Genomic DNA, 21495 nt, shown 5'->3' with positions numbered 1-21495 from the left:
AGTGAGAACTGCAGTAATTTTACATGACGAGGTGCATTTGCCTCATGCTGCTGCTCGTAGCACTGACACTGCTTTCAAAGCCTGCCGACTGAATAAACACTGCTTTGTTTTACTAGGAAATCCCATTTGTAAATAATCTTGTTGTGAAGCCAGGAATACAGACTGCTTTACCAAACATACAGTAAGTTAGAGCCAGTCAATACTGACTCAGAGACAGAAAAGAAAAGTAATAGAGGTGGCAAAGAAACCAAACAGTAAAGTAAGACACATGGCAAATGCATTGGCTTTTGTAAAAATAGTGCTCTTTAATATAAATTATTGAAATATTTTAGAAATATAAATATGTGCAACGATCCTTTTCATTTATTTTGTAATGCTTTGTCATTTCCGATATTACAGCTTGTATTTTGCCAGACTAGTGGCCAGCCTTTTGCAAGAGAGTCTTTATAAAAGACAAATGATTCACAAACACATGGTCCACTGCTGCAGCACATGTAAGAACTTGGTGATGATGCGAGTGCAAGACCCAGATCTGACCTAAAAAAATGTGTCATTTTAAGCTGTAATCCACCTCCCTTGTCTCATGCTGCCACAAGTTCACAAAATTTTATAATGTAAAAAAGCAATTAATCATATATGGGTCACAGGTGAATGTAAGAAGAGGCCGAATGGGGGGGAAGAAAAAAAAGAAAAAAAAAAAAAAGAAAAACACAATCTAGGTCAAATCTGAGTCTTGTAATATTGTTTTACAAAAGGCATTTTTTTTTAAAGAATCACTTCTGGGAAGACTGTTCCCTTGACTTTCAGACAGACAAACCCAACTGTTCCCTCCTTCAGAGGTGAGATGGAAGGCAAATGGGGCAAAAAATTTTTTAGAGGAACAAAATGTTCAAATAACAGCTTATTTCCTCCTTCATGAATGGTGTAAGAAAAGCAGGAGAGAAATAGCACAGACACTCAAACACACAAGCCCATTCTAGCAAAAAGAAATACGTCAATTATGTTAATCTAAGAAGGCCTAAAAACAGAGTTAAGACTAAGCCAAGTCTCTTTATCGCACTGGCTGCTATATTTACAGGAGCAGTGTCCCGTTGAACTCTATCATCAATCACATCACTGTTTTTGTTAAGCTGTATACCAGTATGTCTCCTCCCTCTTCTCCCTTACCCTACCCACTGCCACTGCTCTCTATCCTCTTCAATTTCCCTTTCCTAATCCCATTTCCCGCTCTTCTTTCTCCTTGATTCCAACCCTTTTCTCACCCTCAGCCACCTCCTTCCTATCTTTGAGCTCATCATCTTCAACCCCAGTAAGCTTTACAGTGTCACAGACATCTTTTTTTCTACCTAATCTGGATAAAAATAAGTTCTGCTGCTTAGTTTGGTCCCATGCCAAAGCTTTTGTGTCAGTAACAAGCTTTTGTCTCGACAACAGCAGTCTGTTCTCTGTCATTGTCAAAGCTGACGAGCATCCAAAAAAAAAAGAAGGCAGGGTAGCGGAGGACAAAACAAGAAACAAACAGGAAAAGGAGAAAATGCTTGGTAATGTCTTTTTTATCCCATGCTAACAATACCTTCATGTGGGCCTGTACCTGCATGTGTGTGTGTGTGTGGTGCTAGCGTGCAGGGCCTCCCCACTCCCCTCGATGTGGCAACACTTGCGGGAAACAGCAATGGAAATATGTGTACAACCACAACACACAAATACACACACACTCAGACAAACAAATACTGTGTGCTGGGCCCCTCGTTCGGACTTAGCCTTTTCTCTGCAACTTCTCCTTCATTCACTCCCTTTCAGCCTCTTTGCCATCTGTCTCTCTGTCCGCTGATCCAAAGTGTGGTAAATGTCATGCTGACAGACGAGATTTCTTCTTAAGCACATTAAACCCACCCGAATGCCAGTGGTGTATCGATCACGCATTCCCTGTCATCGTTTACATCGACCAATTGGGTTAATCTTCTACGAGGCATTGCTCTGCGTCTGAATCAGTCATAGGAAACATTGGCTTTTGACCTCTGGCCTTATCTGCCACTCACTTTAGTGGTCAGTTTTTTCCAAGGCAGGATGAACGAGGTAATCGTTGGTTACCCAAATCACGCTCCTCATCCAAGACTCTAGTTAGACAGCGCCCATCAGTGATTTGTGATCAGCTGATTTAGGCTTCTACGGCAAACTGACCTTACATTAGTATCTAAGGCTCAGTCTGGTCAGTTTCTGGTGGCGCAAGCATTCTCGTATGCTCTGAGAACTGGTCTGTGCTGCCCTCCAGGCACCTGGTCTATGTAGCGGAACCGCTGCAGTTCCTGTCAGTCAAATAGGAGCGTCATAATCCTCCAGGAAGTCTCTAAGTGTGCGCGGGAGCTGCTCGGGTTGCTCCGATGCACCAAGGCCTCTGTTGTTCAGCGTCCGCCGGCACATGTGCTGCAAGGATGACAGGGAAGTTAGGAGGGGTCGTCGCAACTCCAGGGGGATTTTCTCTCCATCAGTGTGGATTAAATAAACATTGCGCCCCTTCATTTTTGCCTCTCCTGAATTGCCCCCACTTCCAGTATCTGGCCCTTTCCCCATGTAATGTGCTATGAGTTTCAGCACACAGTCAAACTGTGGAAGCTCTTGGGTGTTTTGAGCATCGGGCTGCAGGAAGAAGCCACTTCCCTCACTGTGGATGCGTAGGTTCTTTGTTCCTTGAGCTGTTTGCACAGACAAGGTGAAGAAGTGGTGGTGGTCTGAAGAGTCGCGGATCAGAAAGGTACCAGGCGGTTCAGAGCGCAGTAGGGTGCTGGCCTCCCGGCCCCCAACAGCACCCCAGTAAAAGCCACTTTCCTGGAGCTTACGCAGAGCACGCATCACCTGAAACAGGTAAAAACAAACTGTCATTAGCATGTTTTATCATCCAGTGAACATCAATTAAAAAAATGGCTACTACTTTAAGAAGTCAGGTTTGACTGACCTGCTGGTAGTGTTCATGCGAGCGGAAGGGCTTGTAGTGATGCGGGGTAAAGTTTGGCCCCTGAACCCTGCCCTCCGAAGAGGACGCACCGCTCATAGCGAGGAGGTGGTTCCGTCCACTGAAGGTTACCATGGCGCCATGGCCCCCTGCCTCTGCCCGCTGGTCGAGAGGCAGGGGGCCAAAGACAGGAGCTTCGAGGTGGACAGGTGGAAGGGAATTTTGGGCAGAGGGTGAACTGATGGATGGGGAAAGGGGTGAAGGTGGTGGTGTCACACACCGGGTCCAGGGCCCCGGGGCAGAGGAGTCTGATGCATCCAGAGAGGGGCTGGGAGAGAGCACCCAAACACAGCTGGAGGAAGATGGAGCACTCATTAGACATTTTCATCTATATATAGACTGATGACATGTAAACATGGAGACAATAGAGCTTAATTGGAAACATACACTTCTTCATAAACAGTGAAATAAACAAATGACCACTTTGCCATACTGGAGTTCTCAGTTTACCCCCATAAAATGCAGTTATGGCGACTGTGACAAATGTATGAAGCAGGACTGGGCCATGAGCATGCAGGTTATATTTAGTTTGAATGAAGCATCCGCTGCTACTGCACCGTGCAGCCAGACAGCAACTAGATCCTGATTGCTTTCAATTGTCTTCGATCGGCACACCGCAACAAGGGATTTCTAAATCGGGGTCATTGTGAAAGAGCCCTACATGCCTTTTTCCCTCTCATTCCCCTTTTTTCTTTCACTACAAAGTGCTTTATCCCAGCTCTGGAAAACCTTTCTCCGGTTTCACTGTGACTGAATGGGTGCCCCGTCTGGTCTATTTTGCTGCGGGAATTTAGGTCTGCTTCACGGGACGGTGCCGGACTGAAAAACGGCGGGGGGAAGCAGGAGGCGCCATAACCGTTCAGAACCGCTACCGAACAAGTCGGTCCCTTACCCATAGTACTATACGACAGTCCTAAAATGTATACCTCCTGAACCGCGTGCACCAACAGCCCAAACGGCTATAAGACAACATCAGTACCTAATCATTTAATACTGTTAGCTTTCGTATTGGTCCGTCCACTTGAATGACGAACCGCTATAGACGTGCTTTCACAACTTACCTTGCTGATATGTTCAGCCCCGCACCGCAGCCACTCGTCGCCGGAGAGAACGATATGCAAACTACCCGAAAGTAGTGCTAGCTGAATTATTAACTCAGGCATTAAAATCCAAAAAACAAAAATTATCCACAAAGTGTGTGGGGTTTCTTGTCGGAGCGAAGGAATGTGGCAGTGGTGATATCTGCCGGAGAGATTCCGTGTGTATGTGTGTGGAGGAAGGTTACTGGAGGTTGTTTCATGAGTAAAGCCGATGTTCGTAAGGCTCCGCCTCCTCCGTTCAGAGGTTCTTCCAGTAAACACACGCACGCTCGCGCCTGGCCGCTCGCACGCACGCAAGGAACAAGCATTCGTGCTCGTGCTCCACGCTTGGCAGATTGCCAATAAATAATCAGCGTGACCTTTGCTGGGCTGTTTCCTGGTACTAGTGGGTTCCCTTCTCGACAAGGTGAAAAAGTTAAATGCTTAACATATGTCCCAATTATGAAAATGAGGAATATATATATATATATATATATATATATATATATATATATATATATATATATATATTCCCAATGTGTTATGTTTAAATATGGAGCAGGACGCATTGACTTACAAATCCTCTGTATATTTTTCAGTATGCTGACAAACAATAATACATTACACAGTTATCAATAAAAAACAGTTGTATATTCACATTTGATTAAGGAGTAAAACTTCACAAGCTGCTTTAAGCTACTTAATTAAGTTGAGCAAAGATCCATTACAGTATATTTAATTTTTGACATGATCTTTAGTAGCTGTGTAATAATATTTCAGTAATTATATACACTCAGAACTATATTTCAGAACTATATTTCAGTAAATGCTACCCTACTATTTGCTCAGCTAATATTTTATATGCCGTTTTTTTATGGCATATTTCTTCAGAGTGCTTAGTTTGGCATCTCTACGAAGCTCCAACAAATTCTCACATTAAAACAGAAAATGCATGTTCAAATACTTCAGCATCAAAAGAACCATTCATTTCACATTTTTAATTACTTGTCATCACAACATGGTAGGTGATCAATCTCTTACCTTTTTAATCTACAACACCAAAAATGTGTAAAGATATTGTCTCTCAGGCTGTCACGTCATATCAGGAAGCATCTGATTTACTGTAAGTGCTCTTGAGCAACAAGTAATTATGTTTTTCTTCTGCAGAGTATGACCTGACATATTGTTTTGCAAGAAAGAAAAGATCTTTTATATTAATATGAAATATGTTCCTTTGTTTTATTTCCTGTTAATGCCAAATTTTGCCAGTTGATGGCATACATTATGAGAAATATTTTGTATACCTTTCCAAATTATGAAATGCATAAATACTCAGAACAAAGTCCTAGCATTAAATAAAGCTGTTCTCAGTTATTTATTTATTTTAATTATTTTGCAAGTAGAAATAAAACTTGGAATGTTGGGTGTAAATGTTTGGTCCAGACTATGAATAATAAAAAAAAAATAATAATTTTGACTAAACATTTAAGCAGAACTACTAACCTTTGGCAGATTTTGTGCATTTGTGCCGCCTGACTAAGACTAATTTGGCATTTTGCATCCTTTTTTCACTCTGAGCTCTCTGCAGCCAGTAAATGATATTCATGCTTGTCTTATCTCTAGCTCTGTAACTTTCTCGTTTTCTTTTTCTCACTTATTCCCATAATATCCTATTTGGCTTCTTTGCTAAATCAACCATGTTACATGTTCAAAATGGCCAGTGTGCAATATAAATTGCTGATATGTAATGTGGTGCTGTAAAACAAAACACAGCTGTCACCTGATGCTCGAGGCTGGAACACAAAATTAGGCGGTTTCTCAGCTCCGGGTTGCTGCAGGGCAATGACGGCTCCAGAGATGCTCACAATGAATGTCAGTGTGCCATCAAAAGGAGTCAGAATCTGAGCGTTTTTAGGTCATAAATGTATGTAGTATTGTTTAAAATATATATATATATAAAACAATATCAAGACAACTGACACTATCACCACTTTTGTGAAAAATGTGACCTAAATATTTAAGAAGAAAATTTAAAGGTTAATGCAGCTACTGCCAAATGAGATCAAATGTTAGTTTTGACATGTAAATTGTATATGCTGAGGAGCAATTGTGAGCATGAAGGTATTTTAAAATAAAATAATTTTGAATATTTAGATAATTTAAAGTGTGTGATTTCAGTGCTCTCTAACCAAAACATTTTTTTTTTTTCGCTGCTTCAAGACTACTGCTACCCTCCTGTCAGCAGTGTTATTACAATAAAATAATGAGTAAATAACAGCATCTGTTTAAAATCCCTTAGTGCTGGTAAGAAACTCACATGCTGACGGGAAAAGTCACCTGTAACAAAATACATACACTGACAAGTCACACTGACAACTGAGATCATACCTTGAAAAGTCACATGGACAGCAGAAATCAAACCTGGTACCAGGAAGAAATCTGATGCTAACTTGCAGGACATAAAAACACTGCAAAGACTTCCAAAACAAACACATAAACACTGAATATAAATGCATATATATCAATGATCTGCTGTTAATCCGTGCGCTGCTTCTAAGATTCAATAACTTTTTCCCTTGAAGTTGGCTGCCTTTTGATCCATTTTCTGAGAAAAAGATCCCACTCTATCAAAAATGTTGAGGCCTGGGCTCTGAGGTCGATTCATCCTTCCATAAGAACTGTTGCCACAAAATTGTAGTCATTTGTAATTTGGCATACCTCTGCCTTTTCTCCCTGTTTTTCTTTTGTTGTGATTGACCACTTGGCAGTCACTCTTTCACGTAGACCATTTCTGATTAAGCTTCATCGAACAGATCGACTAAAAGTCCAGATGCATCTCTCAAGACCTGTGTCAGGTCTTTGCTGGATATGTTTTTTTTCCTAAATGACATCATGTTCAGATTCTTTTAATCTGCTGTATAATGTTTTAGGGATACTATTTAAAATGGGATCTGTATTATTTGACTATTTTAGTTTAGATGCAAGATTGGTTCACCTATTATGTTAGTTGCCTTTTTTCTATTCCTCAATGATTCATAGATTAGTGTTAAGTGGCTTAAAAAACAAAAACATTTCCTCTAAAAATGAAATCATGTGCAAGGACTGGACTGAAAAAAGTTAAAAAGCAGTTTGCAGTCTACCAGACGAAAAAACACAGAAACCGCCTAAGAGACTGCTCGGTCTCACACAGTGAAGCGCCCAATAATACGACTTCTGTACAATATGTTTCAGTAAGAAAGTAGGCCAAAACTAGATCTTTAAGGCATTGTATTTCCATAGATTATGTAAAAAAATATGTCTACCAACCTGGAGTTAAATTAATCTAAATGAATTATTTGTTGTGTGTAAAAACATTAATTTGCTCAATACAGTCCAAATGCTGGCTATTTATTTAGTTATTTATTGTCAAACAAGTGCTCAGAAAGCTGTGTATCTGTTACTAAGTGTCAATAAAGTTTTTCAAATAGGCTGAAGCTACAGCAATGGCGGCTCCCATGTCCTGGAGGGGGCTGGTGCATTCTGTATACTCACCGGCTATCGCTGGGGTTTTTACACGGATATCTGACCGGCTGTTCCGCGTACGGGACAGAAGAAGAGGGTAAGAGGCACTGCACATCAGCTTAAACATAGACACAAATATATTACATTCATTTGCTGTCTTGCACCGTCCTGTGTTTTAGCATTTTTTGCTAATGTTGCTACCGCTAATGCATCCATTGTCGGACACACGCAGTTCAGTGCCCTTATCTCAAATATACACCAGATGCTTTGTATTCGACACATCCAGCTAGCAACGTGCGACTTATTTTGTGCTCATGATTTAGCACCTTTTCATCCGATAATGCAGCTTACTGGACGTGCCGAACAATGGCTAACCTTCAGGAAAAGTTTCCGTACCTGTCTGTACAGCGTGCTCTTGTTATGAAGTTTAAACTGAAACCCGACACCACTCATCCCATCATTTAACAGTCCGATTGTTCTTCTAGTCGATGCTTACACAGCGATCACCACTACAGTAGAGCAACTGTTTGATCTTTATAGATTAGCAGGTGTAGTGACTACGTAATGACACACCTGTTTTCTGATAGATACTCATTTTCCCCACAACAGACAATAGACCTGTTCACTGCTAATATTTTTGCTTGTCTTGGCAGGAAAACTCCTGCTGGAATTGTTAAAAAGAAAACAACTGCGGCTCATTTAGCTGAGCAGTTTTCGGTAACCTGTGACAGTTATGTCATGACTTTCAGGAGAGGAAACTGAACTGGACCTTCCATAGAAAGCTTATCCCACCTGTGGGTTTTCCTGCAGTGATGAGTCAGAACTTCTTCACTGTGTTGGACAGGAACAGGACCAGCCTGGACAAAAACCTATGAAATCTAAATCTAAACATAAAGTGTGGTTCTTTGAACACTTTGTGTTACACAAATGTACTGCCTGTGTAAAACGCCATGATTTATACACGTGTTCCTGTTGACTGGGTAACATCTCCTTCACAAACTCCAGCTTGTTGTGCTTGGTTTTTAAGAAGCATGGATACACTGGATTAGTTAAACAATTGAATAAGTTTTTTTTTATGTCTGTTCTTAAACACTTTCTTGACCTTGATAGAAAACTTCAGAGAGACTACAATTGCTCCACATATGGACTACAGAAAAAAATCATTAGTTATCTAGCCCTGTGTCTCTCTATTATGTTATTTTTTGCAGGTTGATAAAACAAAGAAATCCCAGTAAAATATCTCATTATTCTCAATACGGAAATTTAAATAAGCTAAAATCAAAGGAGAGAAAAGGCATACAAGAAAAACACATAGCTTTTTCATTCTCTTTTATTTGCATAATCCCAGTTGGTATGGAAATAGTGTTGCTTTGCATGTTGCATATGTCAGGAATTGTGGGACAAAATATCTGTGTTTTGCTCAAAGAGAGTAAAGCATGACTCTGGATTAAAAAAATAATAATTTGTTCTTCTCATCAAGGTCATTTGAATATGTCTGGATAATTTTTTGCTTAGGACTAGTTGACCTGACTTTTTGTTCATTTGCATTGTAGACAACAGAAGCATTATGTAGAAGGGGACTGTCACACAAACAGCCCACAGTGTTTACATTTGTTGGAATTACAAATGGTCAATGTCCTTGCCATGTTATTAGAAGTAGGTTTCTCTTAACACTTGGTGAGAGAAATCATCAAGAATAATCAAAGCAACAGCCATTAGCACATGTCGCTGAATATTTTGCTCAGTGAAGGGACTTCAGTGTTTCTTTTCTTAAATCTTTCGGCTGTAGAAGATGGTCTAATATATCCCAAAGAAGATTGGTTAATGCCCAGTTTTCCAGGTTGATTACCAACATTTTCATACTGAATGTAACCTATGTGATTGACAAGTTGGATGATGATGTTTGCTGTCAATATTCTAACCAGGTTTCTCCTAGTTTGCCATCACAGTCGGAGAACACGCTGAATTAATCCATATTCTAAAGTGACAGAAACCATTTTGGATTTGGAGGAAATGCAGACTCTCTGGTGCGTCTATGCCAGGCTAACTTCCTTCATGAAGTCTCTGTTTCCAGAAAGGAAACAGTTTGGGTATGAAGACTGGTTTGAGCTCTAGATAAAAATCTCATATCTACTTATTGTATTGTTTTATCTGCACTTTCTCACGGTGTAACTGCTTTGCATTGCTTCCTTTAATAATGAACCTTTATACAGCCATTTAGACAATACAAAAGACTGGGTTAGGCCTGTGGGATTTCCCCCCTCCATTTTGGAGTGGAAGAACTTGACTGAAACAACCTCTTAATGTGAACGTGAGCACCAACTGACAGCCAGGTAGCAAAATTTTGGTGGCAGCCTCCCTGGAAGAGCTAAGTTTGTTAAAGTCACTTCATAATTAGAGTTAATGTTAAGCAGTCTGGTCAAGATGTTACCGTAAACATTCCTTATACTTTTGTCCATAAAATTTTACACTGTTTTTATTGGGATATAGACTTTGTTTGCATGGAAAAATATAATATTTATAGTGTTACAACTTACTTTATATAGAAGCCCGAATCTACATTATAAAACCTAGAAAAGACAAAAGCAGCCTGTCCTGTTTGTTGAATGAATCTACTGTTGAGCCGTTGCAGAGAATGAAGGCTTTCAGGATGTATAGAGTTCATCTCAGTTCCCACTTGACAAGTTTTGAATTCTAAGTTAGAGGATGTTTTTAGATCACATGCTTCATATCAGGAGGGATGCGGGACAGTCACATACCAGAGTTAACAGCTCCTCTATTCATCAATTCACTGAGCTAAAGCCCTGCATTGTGATGGTAGCCCATGGCTCTGAAAGGAAGTTAACTCCATCTCTATTAAGAGTCATCAAAAGCTAATTAAATAACTATTTAGGGAACATCAAAAATTGCCTTTGCATGACACTGATGAGATGTCTTTTTATTTATGTGTAACCTTCTTTAGGATAAAAAAAAAAAAAGTAATTTTAAGATCATATCATGGAGATTCTTATGTCATTTTAGATTTAGGTATTATTTGAAATTGTGGTGCTTAATTAGTTTCTTGTTTTATGTTTTACAGAGAACTTTACAGGCTTTGGAATCAGATGCCTTTTATTACATAACCTCATCAATGAGCTGGATGTACCCTTTTATATCTTATGTAATTTGCACAGCTGTAAAAAAAACTAGATAATTTACTGTAAGCAAGGCAGTTATCTTTCATACAATGATTTTAGGATGTTTCATGTTTATGACTGGACTGAAATCACTACAGGGTAATTCCCTTCTCTTAGTTTACTGAAAAGCTTCCTGTGTTTACGTTGTGGTTTTTAGTTGGAAGCAATATGCAGGAATCCTTCAAAATGAGTTCTGATGATCAGCCAGTTGGGTTCACAATCATATCTGAGGTTAACATCTCGATATAATGCGGCTGCTTTGCCAGACCATTGGGCAGTTGTGTGAAAGGGACAAAAGATGTGTAGCTTGTTTCAGCCTGACTATCACTTGGAAAAGAAAGCATAGCATTCAAGGCTAAATGTACGAGGACATAAATAAAAATTATTTGGACCATACTAGGTATTATAATTGGGTAAACACAGCATCGGATGAACTAGAACATGTAACTGATTACACTATGTCATAATTTCACCAAACAAAAAATGCAGAAGCAATGTGGAAAACTAAGGCTGTATGTATCTAATTTTATCTACTAATAAGCAGATGATTTTTATCAATAAACTTTCAAATTTAGAGCAGGTGTTTCACTTTTTCACATGACTGTATGTTTACTACTTATACACCGAGCCGTTGGTAAATCCACGAAAAGAACAATCAGCTGTAGGCCACACCTGGAGCGTCAGCTAATGTCTGTCTCTCTTGTACAATATATTTGGTGCATGCATGATGTCGACTTTAGACTTATTTTCTCAGCTAGTTTAACTTGTAGAATTAGCATTGCAGCTTGTTGGTGAGAGAGAGCTGAGTCTAATTGGCTTTTTATTGTAGCAACTGCCTGATAGCATAACTTTGAGCTATAAGAAGTTTTTTATTTTCTCAATGTTATCAAGAAATTAATAAAGTCACTATAGTCATTAATATTAGAAAGAAAAAAAACTGATTGTTGCAGCCATAGTTTGATTGCAGTTGAAAATACCAACCAGCCTTTGGTGGGACTCGTCTCTGAAGTAAAAGCTGCAAATACGATTCACTTTAGTAAATCATTATTCTGTATGACACGAAACGGCCCTCATCTCATAGCCTTTACATCAGTAAAACTCTTGTTTCTAGAAATATTGAAGACAGATTATAATAAGGTGACTGTTCAAACTGCCCCTCCCCCTGAGATGCAGTGTTTGATTTTTTTTTTAACCAAATATGGAATAAACATCCCCATTTGTCTTGTTATACATATCTTTCAATAATGGGTTGGTATGAAAAGTTCGGATTTGACTTTGTTTAAATCATAGACTGATAGGAGTTTTAACTGTTCATTTAGGGGCATTTTCATCTTGCTTCTCTCACTTGTGATGTAACCAAAAGGTCCATTTTAGGACCAATGGTTTTCACTCTGTATTTGTGACCTGTGGGATCTTTTTTCAGGATTCATAATATTCCATTCCACTGTTTGCAGATGGCGTTCAGGTTTATTTATCTATTAAATCAGACAGTAAAAGTCTGCTGCAGTCATGACTGAATTATCTAACGGCGCTGTTTGGCCCGCTCTAAGCGAACCCTGATCTGCTTCCATGGATACTACTGTTTGTTTGGAGCAGTGTGAATGTGCATTTGGATTCTGGTGCGGACCAAAGAAGCGAATTTTGTTCCACTTTAAAACTGGGGGTTCTCAGTCTACTAGTAAGAATTCTAGTCCGGTGCTCTGATAAAGTGAACAGATTATCTTGTGGACCAAAGAGACACGGTGTACTGCAACACGTCAGATAGTTCGCTGCATCTCCTGCTGCTCATACTGGACAAATTCTAGTGAAAACCACATTAGGTTTGAACACCAAAGTAAAAAGAGAAAACCCGAGTCTGAATATATTTATTGTTGCTCCACTTTTTACTTGCAGTGAATGAGCCGTTTTCAGCCCCGGCCGTTCAATGAGCCAGTTTGCTTCTTCTTTCTTCTTGCACAGTGTTACAGAAAGTCTTTTTGGGGAATACCTCTTCCTAGCAAGCAGCAATTGTAATTGCATGACATGGCTGAGGTGGTTAGGTTCATCACCTTACCTGCACACGGCACTTGAGTAAAATGCAGTTTGAAAGCAAATTTTGTGAATTCCAACCCAGTTAAACCATGTCCCCCAGGCTGTCCTGGTATGAATGCTCCCAAAGTGACCTTACAAATGGACTGAAGTTACACTTTCTCAAATTTATTGAAAGTTAGACTGAAATAATTTGGTTTGGAGGATCAAATCCACTTGACAGTGGCATTCTAGGCCATTCACCATAGTACAAGTACATCTTAAAGAAGTAGAAGATCATGTGATCATTTGTTTTTGTCACTCATTTCAGAAAGTGAAACCCATATATTATTTAGATTCATGACACATAGAATATTTCAAGCCTGTATATAATATTGGAAAGTCAAAGGTACCAAAAGGTGGTTCAGTGACCATGGTGCTATCATGCTTGATTGGCCAGCAAACTCACCAGATCTGAACCCCATAGAGAATCTATGGGGCATTGTCAAGAGGAAGATGAGACACCAGACCCAACAATGCAGATGACAGAAGGCCGCTATCAAAGCAACCTGGGCTTCCATCACACCTGCGCAGTGCCACAAGCTGATTGCCTCCATGCCACATTGGTGCAGTAATTCATGCAAAAGGAGGCCCAACCAAGTATTGAATACATAGGAATAAATATTCAGAAGTCTGACATTTCTGTTTGAAATGTCCCTTTTTTTATTGATCTTGTGTAATGTTGTAATTTTCTGAGACAGTGAATTTTGGGTTTTTATTATCTGTAAGCCATAATAATTTCAAGAAATAAAGGCTTGCAATATTTCACTGTCATGAATATATATGTGGGTTTCATTTTCTGAAATGAGTGACAAATATTGAGCTTTCTCATGATATTCTAATTTTATTAGAGGTACCTGTGTGAACAAGCATGAACATGATTCCCATCTTGGCATCCCTTCACTGTTTCCCTGTCCATTTCTGTTGTTTTTATATGTGCTATATGAATAAATTGACCTTGTAATATATTGTTGACACACACCTGAATGTGTCTTAACTCCCTTGTCCACCAGGAATGTAAAAAATAATACAAATCTGTTGAATTTGACTTTTTAAAGTTTCATCAGGGATGTAGCGTTGTCAGCTGGATCAAGATAAAATCCCTGTGCGTCTCCTTCAGGTCCTCTGTGCTATTGCTGGCTCCCCTGCTTGCTGAAATGGATCCAGCTCCACGACGTACCTCCAAGCCCACTGGATCAGCCGGAGCTCAAGGCACAGAAGGCCTCAGCACCCACTTCCGATGGATGGCGGAGCAAGTACCTGCCTTCCGTGTGCCGGGCGCCCACATCCACATTCTGACCTCACCTGACCAGTTCTATCAGGCAATGAAGGTCCGTGCCACTGACAGGCGTCGTTTGTTCAGACGTTCTGAGAAAAATGTTATCACCTTCTCCAGGGAATTAGTGTTGTTAGTTAACTATTTTATCTGTGAAAACAGTCCTGAAAGATTAGATCCTTTATTAAATACTGAGGGGAACTTACAGTTTAACATTGGCAGAGTGGCACACAACACGAAAGTTATGTAACTTTTTTTCTCCCCATGCTCTCTTGACATGACTACATTGGGATCTACATGTTTATTTCAACTTGACACTTTCTCCCAGTTCGGGATAAAAACCAGGAAGATGCTTGTTGTATTCTAATGCTGTCAATAGACATTTTCATAACAATGTTTTAGGGAAAAAACAACATGCAAAAAAATAGTATTTGGAAGAATTTCTGTGTTTGATACAGACTTGTGTTTTAAAAGTTCATCACTTTATCTCACAGTTCTAATGATTATGTTTTACATGAAAGACCGGTATCACAAGTGATACACCAGACAAAAAATATTTCAACACTGACCAAACATTCATCTATCCCTTTATCCATACCATAGATGCATGTGACATGAAAAACAGACGTATAATCATTAGCATGTCTGTTATACAATTACAATTTGATTGTATGATTCTATGTAGTTGCATATGAAGTAAATAATGATGTAACTGCTCAAGAAAGTTTCATAAAACATTGTTATTGTGGATCAAACACATGAATGTGATTTATGGTTGTGGCACTTCCTCATGACGGTAAGAGGTGGAAACGGTTCATTTAAACAGCACAGTGTTGTCATATTTATAGAGCATCAAGCTCCATTCTTTTCCTCTTCGTCACTGTCACGATCTTGTCTCATTTGTAACGCCTTTAGCAAGAGGAATTCTTCTGGTTTCGAAACAAACTCAACCATAACATTATCCAAGTCTGCACCTCAGACTGCTCCTATTTAAGAGATTTGATGGTTTCAAGGTTTTTTTTGTAAAGTGGATTCAAGGATCAGTTCACACAATTTATGAAAGATCATACGTTATCATTTACCTTCACTGTGATGGACAGACATTTCCTCTATGAGATTTTTGTCTGTGATGACAAATAGTACATTGAAGACGTTGCTTTTCCACACAAAACTGGCTAAAATTAGCTTGGTCTGGCTTCTCAGATGTGTCCATCTTTTGGTCTTGCAAACAATTAACTCAGTGCTAGGCAGATGTAACATCTTGAAACCAACAGTGATGGATATTTACATTTTTCTGCACGACTACATACCAAGAAACTGTTGTACAATTCCTGTATTGACTCTAAACTCAGGACTCATGTATGACATCAATTTTTCCACCTCAGGAAAGTAGAAAAAATTACCTTTTATAACTTCTAAAACATTTTTTAAGGATGATATAGAACTTCTCCCATTTTACATATCCAGATGTTGCAAAGAATAATGTTAATTCATTTTTCGTCTCATCCTTTGAATTTACAACCTAAATTAAAAAAAAAAAAACAAGTTGGGATGGTGTGTAAAATATTAATAAAAACTAAATTTAATGATTTGCAAATTTCATAAACCTGTTTTTTATTCCCAGTAGAAAATAAAAATCTTAGATGTTCAAACTGAGATTTTACTGTTACATGGTTTCAAAATATCAGCTTATTTGATGCAACTTCTCTAAACAAAGTTGGAATAGGGTAAAGTCTTTTTTTGGCATCTCCTCTTTTAACAACTTTGACGGGCATTTTCCTGAAATTGGTTCACAATTTTTAGATGCAGTGTATTGCGAATTACAGAACCTCTGGTCTGCCTCTCTAAAATGCTCTTTTTATACTGACAGTAAATGCTAGATCACTGACCTGATGCCAGTTAACCTAATTAATTGTTAAATTTTTGGTCAAGTTATTTTTAATTTGTACCAATTATTTTTCTATCCTTTTGTTATGCTCTGCCATGTTCACCATTTGGTTGTTAAGTGTGTAAAACTGCTGTTTGGCTCTGAACAGGCAGTGGACTCTGAAGTTTTTAAGAGTTTCTGCTGTGCTGGAAGGGCTGTGGGAGTAGGACTAGTTAAACAGACTAATAAACATGAACGTAACTACACATAAAGAGCTGGAGATTCAGCTCTATGTTCATTACACTGAGAGACCCCTCTTAGATTGTCATTATAAATATTATTTAAGGCTCAAAAACACATTTTGTGTACAGACTTACCCCCATTTTTTGTTTAAATGTCCTTGGCAGATGTTAATTTATCACTCAGGCAGCTATAAATCTAGAAGTAATCATTGACCTCAGTTTTTATGGTTGTCAAACAAGTTCAGTTTTGATTTTTCCTGGAAGGACGGTTTTAAAATTAAACTTGTGAAATATTTGTTGCTCCCTGAGCTCAGGCAGACCAGGTCTATATCTACCTTTAAATCCTTCCTTTTAAAATGTTCCTCTTTGCAAAAGCCTTTGATAATGGCTGATACATTTGTCACATTTTATTTTTGTGTTGTTGTGAACATCCAATACAACCTAATTCGCTTTTTCCATTCTTGAAAAGCACTTTGTGAAATTGTTAAGAAAAGTGCTAAACAAGTAATACTTTATCATTATTATTATTATTATCACTTTTTAATGTTTACTTTTTGTAGATTCACTTGAACTGAGAACATTGATTTGTAAATGACCCTTTTGGAGGATTCCTGTTGATCAAGTATATCTCTTTGTGCCCATGTTACTAGAAGGAAACTCTTAGTTTTTCTTTCTAAATTCCTTTCACTACATACTCAATCACTGTTGTATTTCTTTGTTTAAATTTCTTTTCACTTCAGGCACGCATAAAGACAGCGCGGAGGCGAGTGGTGATGGCCTCGCTCTATCTGGGAACAGGTCAGCTGGAACAGGAGCTGGTGAGACAAGTAGTGTTTCTTACAACTTCTGAGAAATTGATTTGTTTAGTTCAAAGCAGGTGAGAACAATTGTCATGACAGAACTGGCGCGTGCCAAATAACTGGGCAGAGATCCCAGAAAATATGAGTCAGAGTTCTCTTCAAGAACGGCCGCTGTGTGGATTGTTCAGAATGAAAACGAGTTTCTGGCCAAACTACAAGGAATGACCCCAAAATTCAAGGGTTTGTTGGTATAAAGGGACCAGTGCTGGCATGTGATGGCTTCATGCTTGGAAAGCCTAGCATAACAACGCGAAACCAAAGCAAACCACAGTCTGGACCGACACTCATATTCAGCTGTTTTTCATGTTTTTTTTAGCAGCAGGGAGGGTAAAAACAGAAAAAGGCACACAGAGTCCAACATGCTTAATTACAGTTAAAAGCACTGGAATTGGCCACTAAACTCTGTAACCTCACAAGATGATGGATTGCTAGAAACGTGAGTCAGTAAGGTGCAGCGAGGCCTTGTGACTTATGCTTTTCAAGTCTGGGTTTGCTTGAAAATGGATTAAATTGAACTAAATTCAATCCAGTGCTAAAAGATTTGAGCCTGGTCTGTGGTTGAGACTAAAAAATGCAAACAGCAGGTGCGATTTTTGGAGCAACACCTGGATACAAAAACAATACCCTGTTCCCAGGCTCAACAAAACCCTGGCTGGACTAATGTTGACAGTCACACCTGAACAGTGTATTTGCTCAAGCGGTAATGCAAGCAATGAGAATAATCTGATAGCTAAAAGCAAGTCACATTTGTCCTCAGCATGGCAAATGCAAAGGTTATTCTCACTGCCTGTAGTTGATTTTATGCAATTGCACAAGGATGAGCATGTGCATGCATGAGCACACAGGCAATGTAATCCATGCCCCAGGTTTACAAGTATTACACTGGTCTCCAGGTGGCTTTAATGTGCAAGGAAATTAGGTAATAAGGTAACAAAAAAGGGGGGAGGGGAAGATAGTGAGTGAAAATGGATGCAAACTGCAGGGTTCCAGCACATTGCAACATAATTCAACAGTTGACTTTTTATTACCATAAATCACAAGTCAGTACATAAATGCACAATTTAAACTTGAGTCTTGACCCTGAGTCTTTTTTTTCTTTTTTTCTTGTATGCCAGTGCTTGGTATATGTATTTGAAATTAAAACATACACTGAAATTAAATGGCTTCCTCTCCAGGTTTAGATAAACTAAGATTGCTGTTTATCAGGATAATTTTGCTGAAAGATGTATTGTATCTAATGCACCTACGATATTTATTTAGCAGAAGCTTGAAGGTGTAAACAGAGACTTCAGTATTCCGATGGACGAACTATAGAGACATATTTGAAAAATCTAAAATCTGGTTCAGCTTTTCTGCACCTGAACATATGCATTTTATTGTCTTCTATTTTTATTTCACCAAAAGTGTCAAGTGACCTCCAATCATGATCCTTCAAGATATCTCCATCTCTTTCTCAGAGCTGATTGCACACAAGTTTATTTTCAAGTTTAAATAATGTTTTTGGACAGTTCTTAACCCAATTTTTGTAGTTTCAATGGTCTCCATTGCTCAGCATAGTGGAGCTCAGTTGAAAATGGCAGCTGTACAATATATAGAATGCTTCAAACAGTAAAATAAAACAGTGATATTGACTATTTTTTCCTGTGTTTCTAAAGACAGCACACTCATGCTGCTTCCGAAGGTGAATCCGGGTAAATATCGCAAGTAGATCTGACGCTATTGCTACCGAGTGCTTTCAACTTAGCGACTCTGTTGCTATATTTAACAAGAACTCAGACCGTTCCAGCGGCCCTTTTTGGAAACAGGGGTAACGACAAATCCAGCAGCTTTTTCGGATCTCATTGGGGACTTATGGAGACTGACGTGAAAGCATGCATCTTTCTTATTCTTCTCAATGAGGAGCAGCACTGCTGTAAACCCCTTCCACATCCAAATGCAGTCACAGGAGGACAGTGTAATGTTGAATTAAGTACTAAGTTGTGCAACTCCTTAAGTTGTTTTGATTTTGTTTGATACAGACCAATAACTGGACCCTTCTGAAACAAAGTAACGTCTTTTATACAACCACAGGCTGTGTATGTTGAGCTTAGACTGTATATAAAGATGACTAACACAACACCAGTTATCAAAAGCAAAGCCAAAATGGAGAAGCCAGCTCCTGCACCCTCCTGTCTGGAGACTTTCAGTTCTCTGATTGGTGCCTCTTTGTCGCACCTCTCCCGCATCCTTCTGCCTGAAACTTCTCCCCCCATTTTAAACAGTACATAGAAAAGAGGAGGAGTTAATCGTGAAGAGACATGTTTTCAGCATCTGTGATGCCTGTAAGGGGTGTCATTGTTTTCACTTCCTTTGTTCTCATATTTTTCTGTTCCTGAGAATGAACAAATATGGAATATGAAAAAGTATGGTTGAACTTCTGTGAATACTCCCCCATCTGCTGTTGTTTAAAACACTTTCATGTGCATGCAACAGCTGCGTCTTGTCTAGCTACAGATTAATTCATCTTTTGCCATAGTTTGATTTGGCTCTTGCTAACTGTGTATTAGTAATTTTGTAAGACATAAGTTGCATAGATTCCTCAAAATAATGAATTTTATAGCATCTATAAGTAATCTGAAACAGTGAATCACACAGTTGAGGAAGAGATTGACACCTGCCTGTTACCATTTTATCCAGTAGCAGCTGTCATCTGTGATGTGCACCCTTTTATAGCATCAGATACACTCTGGGCCAAACTGATAAAACAAATCAATCATAACCACCTGAATAAAAATAAATACAGTAACAGACAACAAACACGAAAGCGCTCGCAGTGTTAGGATTTTCTTTTAAAGAACAGGAATGAGTTTATGATCTGTGCTGCATCCAGACACTAGAGGAGCAATCAAAAGGTTGAGTCTTATAAGAAGGTAAACTCTAAAACAGAAAACGTGGATGAAGTGTAAATTAAGACTTGTGTGTGTAAACTTTGTCATATGGATGCAGCAGAACCTCAGAGGTCCTGCTCACTTCCAGAGCAGGAAGTGTTTTTAGTCCAGATGTCCCAAAAGAGCTCTCTGCTGGAAAGGGGAGATGTTTTACTGGCATATAAACGGGCACTTTGGGGATGACGTGTAATGAATGTACTTGCATCAGATGCACAGTTTAGCAGAAGTTACGCAGCTCTGGTATCTTATCAGAGGGGATCCAAATTACATGTTTGCTGCTGATAATGGCCAAGCTGGGCCCTGGAGGTGCCCTCTGTCAAGCAGCCGTTTCCCCTTTGTGTTCTGAAGTGAGTCATGCTTTTTTCCATGCTCTATAAACACGGTGTGTTTAAAAAGTGGTGTGTGCTGCTAGTCCGTCTATAATCATCAATCTACTCCTTTGTCTTGTGCCTCCTTCTTGAAATATTTGGAAAAATAAGGATCAAGTTATTGCAGTGTTCCATCATTGTGTGTATATGCACAAGGACGTAAATGGGCAAGTTAAGTTTAAAGTCTACATGCCAGTTAGGTGAGATACAAAAAAAGTGTGTAGTTTGCTGAATAATGAAGAGTGAGATGTAAAAACACGATTATAGACTGCAGGAAACTGCAGCTGCTGCTGCTTTGGAGGCCTGATATATGTTATGTTTGGAGAAAAACTAATGGCTGATTTAATGTATCTTAATCCATCACCTTATTCATTTTAAAAATGGTGATTGACTGCTTGTTACATGTTCTTGAACCCAAGGTGCTTGTTTTGCTTGACTAGGAGTCCAAAATCAAGCAATGTTTAATATAAAGTGGTATGAAATGAAAGAAAGCAGCAAATACATAAAATTACAAAGCTGAGACTTAAAACTAATGTTTTAATGATTAGTTTTTGCTGTCAAAGATAAGAATTTTGTACAAGGTTTATCCCAATTATCAGAGCCCATTGTGAAGTTACAGAATATATAGAAAATAATGGATTTGTGGGATAAGCACCAGAGTCGAGTATGTGAGTTGCACCAAATCTTCTAAGCCAGTGTGAAACTGCTTATTCTGCAGTTGACCCTTGTTTTATGTTTACTGGATTAGAAGACTGAAGAAACAAGTCATATTTGCAGTTTATTCATTTAACAAACGAGGACATCGGCAGGACTGGAAGAACCATAGACAGCCACAACAGCCTGCTACCTCCTCCTCGTGCTGGTCACCAGCCTCATCACACATTTCTGTGGGAAAGTTTCCCGTTCTTCAGCCAGCATTTGGCACAAGTCAGCCAACATGGATGTGTTGGTCACTGTGGCATGAACAGCATACCCAAGCCTGTTCTAATTTTTGTTTAGGACTGTATAACTTCAGTTTTATTAATAGTGGCTGCAATGGGGCATCAGCTTCAATACATAAAGATGAGATGTTCCTTTGGATTTATTGATATTAAATATGAAGCGGGAATTGTGTGTGTGGTT

General features: G+C 39.0%; 2 protein-coding genes across 4 annotated transcripts in view; one reads left to right on the top strand and one right to left on the bottom strand.

Moving 5' to 3' along the window:
- Positions 1 to 280: 280 nt before the first annotated feature.
- socs3b (suppressor of cytokine signaling 3b) lies at positions 281 to 8072 on the bottom strand. Of its 3 annotated transcripts, XM_041973701.1 has the most exons (4): positions 4072 to 4343; positions 2954 to 3302; positions 2280 to 2853; positions 281 to 2228 (listed from the first exon to the last, which is right to left on the bottom strand). In XM_041973701.1, the coding sequence occupies exons 2-3, from the start codon at positions 3083 to 3085 to the stop codon at positions 2314 to 2316; spliced, it is 672 nt and encodes a 223-aa protein (XP_041829635.1). In that variant the 5' UTR covers positions 3086 to 3302; positions 4072 to 4343; the 3' UTR covers positions 281 to 2228; positions 2280 to 2313. The 3 variants fall into 3 exon arrangements, with proteins under 3 accessions (XP_041829635.1, XP_041829636.1, XP_041829634.1); XM_041973702.1 differs by lacking the exon at positions 4072 to 4343 and adding an exon at positions 7987 to 8072 and having other exon boundaries at positions 281 to 2853; XM_041973700.1 differs by having other exon boundaries at positions 281 to 2853.
- LOC121632322 (CDP-diacylglycerol--glycerol-3-phosphate 3-phosphatidyltransferase, mitochondrial) overlaps positions 7562 to 21495 on the top strand; it is a 26944-nt gene continuing 13010 nt past the window's right edge. Inside the window, exons 1-3 of the mRNA XM_041973699.1 lie at positions 7562 to 7687; positions 13954 to 14164; positions 16959 to 17036. Of these exons, the coding sequence (XP_041829633.1) occupies positions 7572 to 7687; positions 13954 to 14164; positions 16959 to 17036 (405 nt within the window). The 5' untranslated portion in view covers positions 7562 to 7571. The remainder of the gene's footprint in view (positions 7688 to 13953; positions 14165 to 16958; positions 17037 to 21495) is intronic.

This window comes from Melanotaenia boesemani, chromosome 21 (genome assembly GCF_017639745.1).
Source record: "Melanotaenia boesemani isolate fMelBoe1 chromosome 21, fMelBoe1.pri, whole genome shotgun sequence".
NCBI lineage: Eukaryota > Metazoa > Chordata > Actinopteri > Atheriniformes > Melanotaeniidae > Melanotaenia > Melanotaenia boesemani.
Note: the sequence above shows the minus strand (reverse complement) of the source record. Positions and strands in the feature narration are given on the sequence as shown.

What these genes read in the sequence shown, in the direction of transcription:
- socs3b (XM_041973702.1), bottom strand. Translation starts at nt 3,085, where the DNA reads ATGGTAACCTTCAGTGGACGGAACCACCTCCTCGCTATGAGCGGTGCG. An exon ending in CGCATGAACACTACCAGCAG is followed by an intron (nt 2,854 to 2,953) that starts GTCAGTCAAACC and finishes TACCTGTTTCAG; the next exon opens with GTGATGCGTGCTCTGCGTAA.